Source organism: Nerophis ophidion, linkage group LG22 (genome assembly GCF_033978795.1).
Source record: "Nerophis ophidion isolate RoL-2023_Sa linkage group LG22, RoL_Noph_v1.0, whole genome shotgun sequence".
Lineage (NCBI taxonomy): Eukaryota > Metazoa > Chordata > Actinopteri > Syngnathiformes > Syngnathidae > Nerophis > Nerophis ophidion.
In genome coordinates this window covers 33,537,991-33,554,059 of record NC_084632.1, presented here as the reverse complement: position 1 = coordinate 33,554,059, position 16,069 = coordinate 33,537,991, and the positions used below count along the sequence as shown (strand labels likewise).

General features: G+C 38.5%; 1 protein-coding gene across 3 annotated transcripts in view; it reads right to left on the bottom strand.

Moving 5' to 3' along the window:
* mylk4b (myosin light chain kinase family, member 4b) overlaps positions 1 to 16,069 on the bottom strand; it is a 103,813-nt gene that overhangs the window by 46,043 nt on the left and 41,701 nt on the right. For all 3 annotated transcript variants that reach the window (XM_061883745.1, XM_061883746.1, XM_061883747.1), the window contains one exon: positions 247 to 322. In XM_061883745.1, coding sequence (XP_061739729.1) covers positions 247 to 322 — 76 coding nt within the window. The remainder of the gene's footprint in view (positions 1 to 246; positions 323 to 16,069) is intronic.

Sequence of the window (16,069 nt, the reverse complement as noted above, 5' to 3'; positions counted from 1 at the left end):
GTACTATGTATTATTATATATAGTATGCATATAAATAATTAAACATAGAGCAACATCACCCCCTTGTGGAACTGTACTGTCACTACTGCCCCTGAATACATAGGTTTTTCTGTAATGACATCCCTAATACACAAACACACACACACACGCACGCAGTCACACACGCACACACACACATATCCATATATATACATATACTGTATGTATTCATATTTATGTAAGCATGTAATGTTTCTGGTGGTCTACCTGATGTTTCCAGGGATCTCTTCTTCGTCTGGGCCTTCAGGCTCTTAAATTTCAGTTTGCCTTTATTCTTGGTGTCCTTTCCCAAAAGAAAGAAAAAACAAAAGAACAATTCAAATTAGTGTTGAAGTTCCAACAGTACTTAGTTTTAACAGTTCCTCATGCACTGACTTAATATAGGAAAATAGATTTCAGCTTTGTTGCACACGGCATAGAATACTCTACATACCAAACTAAAACTTTCAACTTCTTACACTGTGAGTTTTCTGTGCTATCCTGAAGGATGGACATCATGAGACGATTGAACAGTTCCTGTATTTTCGGGAGGTTTCAAACTTAAACTATATGTACTAAATAAAAACACATATTGTGGATTTTCTGATGATCAGCGTATATTATGCATACACTCATCAAGACAGACACGATTAATGGATTGTTTAAGACACGCACAAGTTGAGCTGATCAACTTTATGTGTGCTATCAAGTTTGCACTTGTTTTAGTACATGCAAACATTTTGTATCTCAGGCCCACTCTGTAAAAAAAATAAATACCATCACAGCAGTATTTCAAGTAAATTAAAGAAAAAAATAATAAAGCTTATTTATAAATGTATAAAAGATCAGTAAGAAATTAAGCACAACAGTACACCAGGTAAAAATAAAAGTACAGATAAATTTGAGATTTTATTGAATTTCTATATTTATCTACATCATCATATCGTTTATCATATATGTCAGGCCTATTTTGACTCGGGTGCCAAATTTTGAGAAAACAAATCAGTTTGGGGGCCAGTATTTCTATTTTTAGGAACACTAATACAAAACCTCACAATAATGTCTGATTGAATGCTAAAAACGACGCAAAAATATTAATGCATCCATCCATCTTCTTCCGCTTATCCGAGGTCGGGTCGCGGGGGCAGCAGCCTAAGCAGGGAAGCCCAGACTTCCCTTTCCCCAGCCACTTCGTCTAGCTCTTCCCGGGGGATCCCGAGGCGTTCCCAGGCCAGCCGGGAGACATAGTCTTCCCAACGTGTCCTAGGTCTTCCCCGTGGCCTCCTACCGGTTGGACGTGCCCTAAACACCTCCCTCGGGAGGCGTTCGGGTGGCATCCTGACCAGATGCCCGAACCACCTCATCTGGTTCCTCTCGATGTGGAGGAGCAGCGGCTTTACTTTGAGTTCCTCCCGGGTGACAGAGCTTCTCACCCTATCTCTAAGGGAGAGCCCCGCCACACGGCGGAGGAAACTCATTTCGGCCGCTTGTACCCGTGATCTTATCCTTTCGGTCATGACCCAAAGCTCATGACCATAGGTGAGGATGGGAACGTAGATCGACCGGTAAATTGAGAGCTTTGCCTTCCGGCTCAGCTCCTTCTTCACCACAACGGATCGGTACAACGTCCGCTTTACTGAAGACGCCGCACCGATCCGCCTGTCGATCTCACGATCCACTCTTCCCCCACTCGTGAACAAGACTCCTAGGTACTTGAACTCCTCCACTAACATATTAATGCATAGGGTTGAAAAAAAATAAACACCTACAACCTGATATATCTGATAGATCACTAAGCTTTAGAACTTTGTTGTAAAAATCTCCTTCCGTGTATGGGCCTGACACCGCATTTCAGGCTCTGGAAACACTCTGTGAAAACGCCCCCCACTCACACTGCTTGGTGCCTCGTCTGAGCTGCTGTGACTTAGATTACCATAGTAACTAATTAGATTACCATAGTAACAAGTATATCATGCAAAAGCGCAGATTCCAACCATTGAAGTACTTTGTATAGTTCAAGACTTACGGTCATTTGAAAACATCCCTGCACATCAAAATGGCAGCTACTGTTTTGATCTTAAAGTTCTAAATACATTATTTGGGAATGTCCGACGGGCCGGATTGAAACGCTTAACGCTGGCCTTAATTTGCCCAGGTCTGTATGTCGTTTTAGTTTTTTAACAAGGATCCGTGCTCCCTTGAAAGAAGCTACAGTTACCTTCTGTTGTGACGAATCGAACCGAAAAAAGAAAGTACGGCTTTGCTCTTAGTTGTCTTTAATAAGTTTTACATTTTTGGGGTGTTCGTTAGGGCAAATTAAGGCTCGGGGGCCGCATACAGCTTTACAATCTGGCCCGCAGGACATTCCCAAATATCTTTTTTGGATCTTTAAGATCAAAACAGTAGTTGCCAGTATGATGTGCAGTGATGTTTTCAAATGACCGTAAGTCTTGAACTACACAAAGTATTTCAATGCTTAGAATCTGCGCATTTGCATGATATACTTGTTACTATGGTGATCTAAGTCACAGCATCTCAGACGAGGCACCAAGCAGTGTGAGCGGGGAGCGTTTCCACAGAGTGTCAGCTTGAAATTTGGCTGTCAGGGACAGACGCGGAAGGAGATTTTTACAACACAGTTCTAAAGATTAGTGATATATCAGATATATCAGATTGTAGGTGGGGTTTTTTACCCTTTGCGTTCATATTCCGCTGTTTGTTGCATTTCGCTTGATTTTACATCCATCCATCCATTTTCTACCGCTTATTCCCTTTTGGGGTCGCTGGGGGTGCTGGCGCCTATCTCAGCTACAATCGGGCGGAAGGCGGGGTACACCCCGGACAAGTCGTCACCTCATCGCAGGGCCAACACAGATAGACAGACACCATTTACACTCACATTCACACACTAGGGCCAATTTAGTGTTGCCAATCAACCTATCCCCAGGTGCATGTCTTTGGAAGTGGGAGGAAGCCGGAGTACCCGGAGGGAACCCACGCATTCACGGGGAGAACATGCAAACTCCACACAGAAAGATCCTGAGCCTGGATTTGAACCCAGGACTGCACGAACTTTGTACTGTGAGGCAGACGCACTAACCCCTCTGCCACCGTGAAGCCCCTTCGCTTGATTTTAAAATGCGTCAATCGAGAGGGAGTGTGACGTTCATATGTTGTCAATATTCAGCGTTTTATCGTTCATTGTTAATATTGTAAATTGTTAATATTTTTGTCCATGCCCATGGTGATAGAGAATTGTCAGTGGAAATCAAAGTTTCTGTGAAGGGTCTTTTATCCACAATTTAAATTGAGCGTAGAAGTACTTTCTATTTTTTTAAAGGAATAGAAAAAATGTATTTGGGTGCTTCATGGGCACATAACCGGTGTGTAGGTGTCATGATGTTCGCTGGTTGGTCAGGGCTTAATAGTCAATTATCTCAAATAAAATATTCAAAATCATTTATAACCTTGATTTCACTATTTTTCCCTGATTTTTTTTTTCAATCCATACAAATGCTGAACTGTTTTGTAAGAGGGTAAACTTAAACGTAATAATAATTATAACAATGGAGTAGATTTACATTTATTTTGAAGACACTAAATGCACTTTAAATTGACCCTGCATTCTCCAGCATCTACATGCACACCTTACGCAAACACGGTGTTAGCTTTCACTTTTATGCTGATAAGACCCAACTCTACATGCCCATAACGCCCCGTTTACACTAAGGTCATCCAGGGTAAATCCCTCCCAACCTTATCTGTGTCCACACACAAAAATGCCACCGTTTAAGACCCCCTCCCCACTCCGTCCGCAGGCGCAATGCGACCTATTACGCATGCGCAGAAAATGCGCATGTCATAGTCACCTCTAGTGTGGCTTTGTGTGCAATTTCTTAAATGTAACTTATCTGAACAATATTCAGTGTTGTGGTATTTCAATGGACTGGAATCCAGTTGGCTGTGGGGCCCTATTGTAGTGAATCACAACTGAGCAATCATAAATTAATCAAATCTTTAATAAACACGTGAAAGTACACAATGTGACAAAAAACATTGTACAACAATCAATCTAGGGATCTAAATATCTGGTCAGGACACACCTCACTCTTTTGCTTTCACCTTCGTTGTCCATTCGTTTTTGTTCATATACTCGGGACCTTAATGCTGAGTCCGCGACATACATGGCGGACAATTACTGATACTTTCTGCTTTACCAGTCCAAAAGCATTCGCCGTTTTCCGTAGTCTTCCCTCGACGGCCAGGTAATACAAAGCACACGCTACCTTTTTTATCACATCGTTGACTCTCTTTCGACAAACGGACAAAGTTTTTCGCTAAGTAGAATCACAGCTGGCCTCGGCATTCAAATGTTCTCTTGCCGCGTCGTATCCGAAATAGCAGCAATTGCTTTCTCTTAAGGTGGCCTAGTGGTTAGAGTGTCCGCCATAAGATCGGTAGGTTGGGAGTTCAAACCCCGGCCGAGTCATGCCAAGGACTATAAAAAAAATGGGACCCATTGCCTTCTGCTTGGCACTCAGCATCAAGGGTTGGAATTGGGGGTTAGATCACCATAAACGATTCCCGGGCGCGGTAGCCATTGCGTTGATGCCAAAATGGATTCAACGTAAATTAATACTTTACACTTGTTCATTAAAAAATCTAGTTTTATAAGACTCCAGCATCTACATCTATCAGCTGCAATCGATCAAAAGTTAACAGGATTGTGTCTTGTCAAATCAAAAATAATCTTAGACACTTTTGCAACAAAATGTGTTTAAATAGGTGAATGTTCATTGCTTCTGATTATTGAAAAAAGATTTAGCTGTTGAGAAGGTAAAGAAACAAACACCACAATCGGGGTTGTTGTACATTTTTCCACATGACCCAAAGCTCTACCCAACAATTATTGTATTATTAGGACTATAAACAGCACTTAAAATCCTTTAATTTTTTCCAAAATCGACAGTGCGCCTTATAATCCAGTGCGCCTAATGTACGGCATAATTCTGGTTGTGCTTACTAGAGGTGGGTAGTAACGCGCTACATTTACTCCGTTACATTTACTTGAGTAACTTTCGGGATAAATTGTACTTCTACGAGTAATTTTTATGTAACATACTTTTACTTTTACTTGAGTATATTTATAGAGAAGAAACGCTACTTTTACTCCGTTCCATTTATCTACATTCAGCTCGTTACTCGCTACTTTTTTTAATCGATCTATTAATGTTTGTTTTGGTTAATGACAGAGCTTCAAAGTAGAATCTACGCATGCCTGCGTTTCACCAATCACATGCAGTCACTGGTGACGTTGGACCAATCAAACAGAGCCAGGCGGTCACATGACCCAATTTAAACAGGTTAAAAAACTTATTGGGGTGTTACCATTTAGTGGTCAATTGTACGGATTATGTACTGTACTGTGCAATCTACTGATAAAAGTTTCAATCAATCAATTAATCAATCAAAAGTGTAAAGGAAAAAAGACACTTTTTATTTCAACCGTACTTCCCGCCACAAGCCTAAAGACTGATCGCACAGTTCCTGTCTTCACAATAAAAGCGCCGCTCCATCGCGCCTGCGCTAACAAAATAAGAGTCTCCGAAAGCCAGCGCAAACAAGCTAGCAAGCTACGGAGTTTGCCGCCAATGTATTTCTTGTAAAGTGTATAAAAACGAATATGGAAGCTGGACAAATAAGATGCCAAAAACCAACGACTTTCATGTGGTATTAGACAGAAAAGAGGAACTTTTTTTCTCCTCCATTTGAAAACGTGAACGTCTGATTCCAATCAATGCAAGTCATCAGAATCAGGTAATACACCAACTTATATTCTTGTCTTCATGAAATATAGGAATCTATATGTTAAACATGCATGTATATTCATTAAAACACCTTCAACATGTGAACAAAAACGGCAAAAATAAATTAATATAAATTATATACTGTATATATAAATGTATATATATATTTAATATATATATATATATATACATGATATGTGTGTATATGTATAGATGAGGTAGATCACCTCGACTTGGTCATTTACTAAGTAATTGATAAACGTTGAAAAACTTATTGGGGTGTTACCATTTAGTGGTCAATTGTACGGAATATGTACTGTACTGTACAATCTACTAATATATGTTTTAATCAATCAATCAATCAATCAAATCAATGAATGCCTACTGAGGCTATGGTGCTGTTAAGTTATTGTGGCTCAATGTGCCATTTTTTAAATTTTATTTTAATGTACTATTATTTAATATATATTATTGTTTTAGTTGCTTAAGAGATGTTCCTGGCTCTGAATTTGCTCATTGCTATTTTTATGTTTTTGTGCATTATTTGTTGCCGTAATCAGGTTACTCATCAGTTACTCAGTACTTGAGTAGTTTTTTCACAACATACTTTTTTACTTTTACTCAAGTAAATATTTGGGTGACTACTCCTTACTTTTACTTGAGTAATAAATCTCTAAAGTAACTGTACTCTTACTTGAGTACAATTTCTGGCTACTCTACCCACCTCTGGTGCTTACTGACCTGGAAGCAATTTTAGCTTTGTACATAGTGTAATGATAAGTGTGACCAGTAAATGGCAGTCATACATAAGAGATACACATAGACTGCAATATGGTGGCAGTAAACAACACCAAAACTTTAAATGTTCCATTGGAAATATAGAACATTACACACGGAGCTCAAAAATCTGTCAAAATGTTATTAGTACGACTTTGTCTATGAATTTTCTTGATGAATTGTTGGTGCATTAAACATGAGTATTATTATGGTGCGTGTGTATGAAGACCACAAAATAGCACCTAATAGTAAACGTTTTACCTGGCGTTTTGTTTCGCAATATTATGCAAAACCAACTTTTCTTCCCTTCTGGTACCTGTGTATTCGGGATCTGCATAAGTCCTGAAAATGTGCAATCGTGCGCCATTGTAGTCTGACACCGTAGTCATAAACTTCTTCTTTTTCTCTACATTCTTATGTGGCATTCATCTTACGCTGTTGCCATTTGTAATATAAAGTAGCGTAAAGATCTTACTTATATCTGTTAGTAGACCAGCTATCAAAGCGCTAAAAACTGTAGTGGGTTTACATAATTCACCCACGGAACTTTAGTTTTAGGGGGTTCCGGTCGGACAGTTTTTGACGGGACACATTTTCGGCGTTGATGTTGCATTATTGAGTCACTGATGAGAAGATGCTGCTCCGTTATTGATTCAAGTAAAGTCTGAATGTCATTCAAACAGTTAGGTCCATCTTTTGACACTTCTTCCACTCTCGTCTTTGCATGCTACACCGCTACAACAAAGATGACGGGGAGAAGACGCTGGCGAAGGTGAGCCATGTAAATAAGATCGCCCACAAAACGGCGCATCCTGAAGAGACACTCAGAAAGCTAGTTGAAAATAGTCTGTAAAACATAATCTATGCAACACTTTCACCAAAGAACCCCCATCACATGTTAAGTGGATCACAAGATAGTGTTTTAAGACTAGAACTACCACAGAGGGGGCAATCGACCTTTTTACCTAAAAGACCCACAAGAGGGTCATTTGACCCTTTGGACCCCCTGCGGACACTCCTTTTGTTGTGGAAATGTGGCTGTTAGCAGCTCACAGCTGTCCCTTGAGTCACAGAGTCGCTTGAGCCTGTGTGGGGAAGGCGACCCCAAGGCAAGCTTTTAGTATTGAGGTACTAAATGTAAGCTGATTGTGTTAACTGTAGGATACTTGTACATAGCCATTTGCAAGGATGTACTAAATGATTGAGACATGTACAAAAGCATTTGAAATTTGATGAAAGCAATGATAAATGCCATTCTGTTGTGAGGAACCGCAAATTAGTTTTGGTATTTGTCCATGTTTTGAGACTGACATCTCAGTTTCAAGAAATGAGCCAAACCAATGGAGAAAAACTGTAACACACTGTCCGCCAAACTGTGCTATCTGTCTTTGCTGCTGATATCTTCATGCAAGTTGCTATTTACCTGTGGTGATTTTGGAGGATGACAGCCCTTGGGAAGAAGCTGTCTGTCCCTGTTTGTCTTGGCTGTTACCAATGTAAGGTGTGACCCCCCCCCCCCCCCCCCAATCACACGGCCCCTAACAGCCTTATTACCATAACAAAATGAGTGATTAGTGTATTCGGTAAAAGCCGCCGGGTCAAATGACCCCTCTCTGGTACTTCTAGGTAGGCAGAAAAATCCTGGTAGTTTTAGTGTTAAATTTAGACAAAAAATCATTATATGACCACTTTAATGCGCTTAATAATCCGGTGTGTCTTTTGTATAAAAAAAAAGACCTGAATAGACCCGCTTATCTGCAGTGCGCCTTTTAGCCTTTTAATCCCGTGGGCCCTTTGGTCCGAAATATATTATAGTGAAAAATGCCAGCAACAGGCTTTGATACGCTGCCTACATATGGGAAACAACCAGCTCCAAAAGACAAATGTGAAGTAATTAGAATTATAGATAAAGAAAGGGCATACAATCCATCCCTGTTTGATTTTCTGATATAAGACAACAATCATTACCTTGTATTTGGATTGGTTTTCAGACTTTTTAAAACCAGCTCCACTACCCTGAGAGCGCTTCATCACCTCCTTAATGAAGTTGACCAACTGCTGAGTTCCTCCCAGAATGTCTACTCCTTCTAAACTAGGTCCCTGACTCTAAAATGCCCGCCAAATCTCCGTAGGTGCGACCACTACTTCCGAGCCATCTTTTTGTCCGACATCAGCAGAATGACCACGACGCGCCTAACGCATAAATGCCTGACAATTTATTATTCTCACACCCTGGGACAAACTGTCCAGCCGGGCTAGGACAATGCCCTGCATGTTTAGCAAATGCTCCATCTGGGAAGTCAGAAACATGCAGCGTTTCTGAGGAGAGGAAGAGAAAGAAGCTCGGCATTTGTCCAATCCATTGTAAGAGGGCTTTTTTCCATCTGACTTCTGACCAAGATTAGGGTTGGGATCGTACATTTTGGCTAAAGAGTTGACCAGGCTTGAGCTCTTGACTGATTTTTAATCGACCTCTAACTAATACAATTCTGTCAATCATGCAAATAAAAAAAGAAAAATGAGTAAATGGTGAAGAAAGCTTCCCCACAACATTGTAGTTCAGAATCTAATTTTAAGATTAGCAAAATTAAAGTGCAGCTCCCTGGGAATGTTAGCGAAAGGGTGGACACTGATAAGGGCAAGGCTCCAGTGTGCAGCTCAGGATTCATGGAGGCTTATGGAATGTTGCTGGAGATTACAATGTGACATTTGAGATGGCTCAGAGCCATTTCAATAGGTGTTGACATCTCAAGAATCTGGGACTGAAACACATCTCTATACCAAGTATGACCATTACATGTACAACCAATCAAAAACAAACAACTCAGTGCAAACACCTAAAACTTTGAGATATTAAACGGTGATAAAATCTGCAGTATAGTCAAAGTTAACGAGGAAAGGGGTGACCGGCGCAAGGATAATGCACTTTCTCCGCCATTCAGACCTTTGTCACAACTACAGTATAAAAAATGTAAACAATTTACATCATGGATTTTTGTTTGAATGGAAGAAAGTGGATTGCACATCAACCTCACAGATAGAGGAGTCTGAGCTCAAATCTAATGGCTGACCTTTCTTTGTTAAATGTATGTGAGGAGGTATCAGAAACTTCGTATTTTCTTTGTGTCCTTGCAAAGTGGACACAAACTCTTGTGTTCACTTTGCAAGAAGACAAAGAAAATACGAAGTTTCTGATAAAAGATACCTAAGAAGTTGGTGTTACCATTGACACGTCAGAATTGTTGCTATAGGTATGAAGTGAATTATGTTCCGACAGAATTCAAAGAATTTACTGAAACACAAGTTTAGTTTTCAAATCTGGAGGCCGGCTTCAATTTTCCACTTTTCGGTGGATGCGAAAAAAGTATCGAAGCCTACAAACTGACATCCCTGCTACCATCAATGGGAAAAAAATGACCTTTAGTCTAACCCTCACACGGTTCCTGTTACAGAGAAGATGTCAGTTATCAGGTTTAACACTCATATATCTCAGGTACTTTCTTGTGGGCAGAGGTGACAATGATCAAGCACAGTGTGTGGGTAGAGACATGAGTTAGAAATACCCTGCAGAAATACTTAACATGCTTCTTCACAAATTAGGAAAAGTTTTCACCATATCTGTTGATATTGTTTAATTAAGATGTTCCCAGAAATTCTCCCCAAAATCCAACCTAACGGAAAAATGCAATCTTATCAAAGTACGCCAAATAATTAGTTAATTGATGAATCTATGTGTTTTTGTACTGTACCACAGATTGCCAGAGGTGGGTAGTAACGCGCTACATTTACTCCGTTACATCTACTTGAGTAACTTTTGGGATAAATTGTACTTCTAAAAGTAGTTTTTATGAAACATACTTTTACTTTTACTTGAGTATATTTATAGAGAAGAAACACTACTTTTACTCCGCTCCATTTATCTGCAATCAGCTCGCTACTCGCTACTATTTTTTTTATCGATCTGTTAATGCACGCTTTGTTTGTTTTGATTTTGTCAGACACGCATTTAAAGCAGGAACTACGCATGCCTGCGTTTCACCAATCAAATGCAGTCACTGGTGACGTTGGACCAATCAAAAAAAACCAGGTGGTCACGTGACCGGCACAAGTCGAATCCGACCTAAAAAAGTAGAAAAACTTATTGAGGTGTTACTATTTAGTGGTCAATTGTACAGAATATGTACTGTACTGTGCAATCTACTAATAAAAGTTTCAATCAATCGATCAAAAGTGTAAAGGAAAAAAGACACATTTTATTTAAACTGTACTTCCCGTCAAAAGCCTAAAGACTGATCGCACAGTTCCTGTCTTCACAATAAAAGCGCCGCTCCATCGCGCCTCCATCCATCCATTTTCTACCGCTTATTCCCTTTTGGGGTCACAGGGGGTGCTGGCGCCTATCTCAGCTACAATCGGGCGGAAGCTACAATCCATCGCGCCTGCGCTAACAAAATAAGGGTCTACGAAAGACAGCGCAAACAAGCGAGCAAGCTACGGCGTTTGCCGCCAATTTATTTCTTGTAAAGTGTATAAAAATGAATATGGAAGCTGGACAAATAAGATGCCAACAACCAACGACTTTCATTTGGTATTAGACAGAAAAGAGGAACTTTTTTTCTCCTCCATTTGAAAATGTGGACATTATCAGCACTATACTGTCTGATTCCAATCAATACAAGTCATCAGAATCAGGTAATACACCAACTTATATTCTTGTCTTTATGAAAGATAGGAATCTATATGTTAAACATGTATGTATATTCATTAAAACACCTTTAACATGTCAACAAAAACGGCAAAATAAATAACTATAAATTATATACTGTATATATATATATATATATATATATATATATATATATATATATATATATATATATGATATGTGTGTGTATGTATATGTATATATGAGGTAGATCACCTCGACTTGGTCATGTATTAAGTAATTGATTAACGTACAAAAACATATTGGGGTGTTACCATTTAGTGGTCAATTGTACAGAATATGTACTGTACTGTGCAATCTACTAATACAAGTTTCAATCAATCAATCAATCAATCAATAAATGCCTACTGAGCCTATGGTGCTGTTAAGTTATTGTGGCTCAATTTGCCTTAATTTTTTATTTTAATGTATTATTATTTAATATATATTATTGTTTTAGTTGCTTAAGAGATATTCCTGGCTATTAATTTGCTCATTGCAATTTTTATGTTTTTGTGCATTACTTGTTGCCATAATCATTAAACGAACAGGTTACTCATCAGTTACTCAGTACTTGAGTAGTTTTTTCACAACATACTTTTTACTTTTACTCAAGTAAATATTTGGGTGACTACTCCTTACTTTTACTTGAGTAATAAATCTCTAAAGTAACTGTACTCTTACTTGAGTACAATTTCTGGCTACTCTACCCACCTCTGCAGATTGCGGTACCTCACAAGTACATCACTTACTTTGTACCAATTTCATTACAGAATGCCTACTCAAAATTGAACACTACAGGACTGAAATTGTACAACTTGTACTCTCCACTGAAAAACAATCCATTTCCAAAATCATTGTATCATTCCTCGACTCAATCCTTGTCTGAGGCATCTTGAGTGGCGACAGATTGGGGAGCTGTGATACACTGATACAAATTTGATAATGTACTGTAAAATTTTAAAGCAGAACATGATGCCCTCCATTAGGAAGCGAGGCCAGATGGCAGATTTCAAACATGATACTGACCATAAACACCTCACCTTCACAGTAATGTCGCCACAATTTCTTTAGACCTGAATCCATTTGAGCACCTATGGAGGCAACCTTACGGTTTCCAACGTGTGCCAACTCTAGGATATCATCGTGGAGTTGAAATGTGGAATACTGCCTGAGTGTAAAATAAGTGCACTGTGGACCTTACTCCGACAGTACGAACAAGATTCAAGATGCTTTGATGTCTTGTGCACGATAGAAACAGACAAAACTGACGGTTTTTGAAGAAAATGTAAGTGCCTAATCTGATAGACAAACTTTATGAAGCTAGAATAAATTTGAAAAAATGTTTTTTGGAACTTATGCTATGTTCATGTTAAGGAAATGCTTTGCAGTTAGTCTAAATGTGGGTGCTTTCAAGGGAAACCTTAGGGATGCTTTTTCTTTTTTATTCTATATTTTAGTGAATTAAATGTTTTGTAAATTATAGCAGGTTAAATGTTGTGAAATTTAGCCAACTAAATATTGACTGAATTCAAATTATTTTAAAGGACCAAATTTTAGTCAAACTTTTTGGGAAGACTATAGCCAAAAATTCAATTAAACAGTGCTGTGAAAATTAACACTGAAGATTGCATTGAGTTGCGCGACAAAAGTTTTGCACATGTCATATACTGTGGCCAAGGAAATCAATGAGTAAAACAACTTATTTAGTTTATCCATTAATTTTCAGTGGATAGCCACACAACAGCCAAAAGTGTCAGTCAATCATCAAGTTTCAGCTGCATAAATCAGCTTTTGGCGTCCGTGCTATAATTAGTCGGGACACTTAGCAATGTTGTGTTGACATTTTCTAGTACGATATGTAAGTCCCACTAGTACGATATGTTAGTCCCACTAGGGCTCCATGTTTTTCTCTCTCAATTAACCTGCTCTTGCGTTAAGATGTTATGTTCTGCATGTATTCCTTTTTGTTGGGGTTACTACCATAGTAGCAGAGGTGGGTAGAGTAGTCAGAAATTGTACTCAAGTAAGAGTACAGTTACCTTAGAGATTTATTACTCAAGTAAAAATAAGGATTACCACCCAAATATTTACTTGAGTAAAAGTATGTTGTGAAAAAAACTACTCGAGTACTGAGTAACTGATTAGTAACCTGATTACGGCAAAAAATAATGCACAAAAACATAAAAATAGCAATGAGCAAATTCAGAGCCAGGAATATCTCTTAAGCAACTAAAACAATATTATATATTAAATAATAGTACATTAAAACAAAATTAAAAAAATGGCACATTGAGCCACAATAACTTAACAGCACCATAGCCTCAGTAGGCATTCATTGATTTGATTGATTGATTGATTGATTGATTGATTGATTGATTAAAACATGTATTAGTAGATTGCCCAGTACAGTACATATTCCGTACAATTGACCACTAAATGGTAACACCCCAATAAGTTTTTCAACGTTTATCAATTACTTAGTAAATGACCAAGTCGAGGTGATCCACCTCATATATACATATACATACACACACAAATCATTTATACACATGCATATCATATATATATATATATATATATATATATATATATATATATATATATATATACACATACATATCATATATATATATATATATATATATATATATATATATATATATATATATATATATATATATATATATATATATATATATATATATAATCTACATTTATTTATTTTGCCGTTTTTGCTCACATATTGAAGGTGTTTTAATGAATAAACATGCATGTTTCACATATAGATTCCTATCTTTCATGAAGACAAGAATATAAGTTGGTGTATTACCTGATTCTGATGACTTGCATTGATTGGAATCAGACGTTCACGTTTTCAAATGGAGGAGAATAAAAGTTCCTCCTTTCTGTCTAATACCACATGAAAGTCGTTGGTTTTTGGCATCTTATTTGTCCAGCTTCCATATTCGTTTTTATACACTTTACAAGAAATACATTGGCGGCAAACTCCGTGGCTTGCTAGCTTGTTTGCGCTGGCTTTCGGAGACTCTTATTTTGTTAGCGCAGGCGCGATGGAGCGGCACTTTTATTGTGAAGACAGGAACTGTGCGATCAGTCTTTAGGCTTATGACGGGAAGTACGGTTGAAATAAAAAGTGTCATTTTTCCTTTACACTTTTGATTGATTGATTGAAACTTTTATAAGTAGATTGCACAGTACAGTACATATTCCGTACAATTGACCACTAAATGGTAACACACGAATACGTTTTTTAACTTGTTTAAGTCGGGTCATGTGACCGCCTGGCTCTGTTTGATTGGTCCAACGTCACCAGTGACTGCATGTGATTGGTGAAACGCAGGCATGTGTAGATTGTACTTTGAAGCTCTGTCATTAACCAAAACAAACATTAATAGATCGATAAAAAAAAAAAAGTAGCGAGTAGCGAGCTGAATGTAGATAAATGGAACGGAGTAAAAGTAGCATTTCTTCTCTATAAATATACTCAAGTAAAAGTAAAAGTAAGTTGCATAAAAACTACTCATAGAAGTACAATTTATCCCAAAAGTTACTCAAGTAAATGTAACGGAGTAAATGTAGCGCGTTACTACCCACCTCTGCATAGTAGGACTACAATAGTGTCCTGATTCTCCAACACCGGAAGTAGGTTTTGTTGACCCGGGTGATTTGCCCAAGAGTCAACAATACTGGAACGATACAAAGTACATGGTATTGGAAAATAAACCACACATTATTATCTCTGTAGCTGCACATGGTTTGATAATATCTGTTTACAGGTACTTGTGTCACTATTGGCTGATGACAGTCTGTATCAACACAGTTCAGTCCCCGTCATAATTATCATGCAACTCACTTATACAACGCTAAGGGTGGAAACTAAAACATTCCTATAAAAGGAGCTGAGTGCACGGCGCCGGCAACGTGTGTGCGCGCGCATGTGTGCGTGTCTCTGTGTGTGTGCATGCACCTTTGTGTGTGCACGTGTATGTGACTGTGTGTTATATTTTTAAAATGGAGCATGGAAATGCATTAGTAAAACATTCAAATACAAATTAAACATAGTTCAATTTTGGTCATAATCCACCGACTTGTGGAAGTGAATCACAACACCAAACGTTCACTTCCTGTCACTCCCTTGAAACCGAGTGGGAAATCGGTACAGAGCCTTCATTTTGGTACAGTTGCTCTCGTTTCATGCTAAGTTAATTAATTAACTCATATTATGTTTTGCATGCGGTGAATGTTCATATTCATAATGGAGAAAGCAAACCACCAAGTTTAATTAAATATTGGTGTTTCAGTTCGAGCACATAATAAGATAAGGCCCCTTAATTTGACATTTGCATGGGGATTGGATCACTTCTCGTAGGAAAGAGGCCCAATTGGGACTTTGGAATGCAAAAGAGATAGCCCTATCCTTGAGAAGAGACTACCTGTCTACCTCAACGCCAGCATTCAAATTATGACTTAACACTAAAACTACCACGGAGGGGTCAATTGACCTTTTTACCTAAAAGACCCACGGAGGGGTCAATTGACCTTTTTACCTAAAAGACCCACAAGAGGGTCATTTGACCCTTTGGACCCCCTGCGGACACTCCTTTTGTTGTGGAAATGTGGCTGTTAGCAGCTCACAGCAGTCACTTGAGTCACAGAGTCGCTTGAGCCTGTGTGGGGAAGGGGACCCCAAGGTAAGCTTTTAGTATTGAGGTACTAAATGTAAGCTGATTGTGTTAAC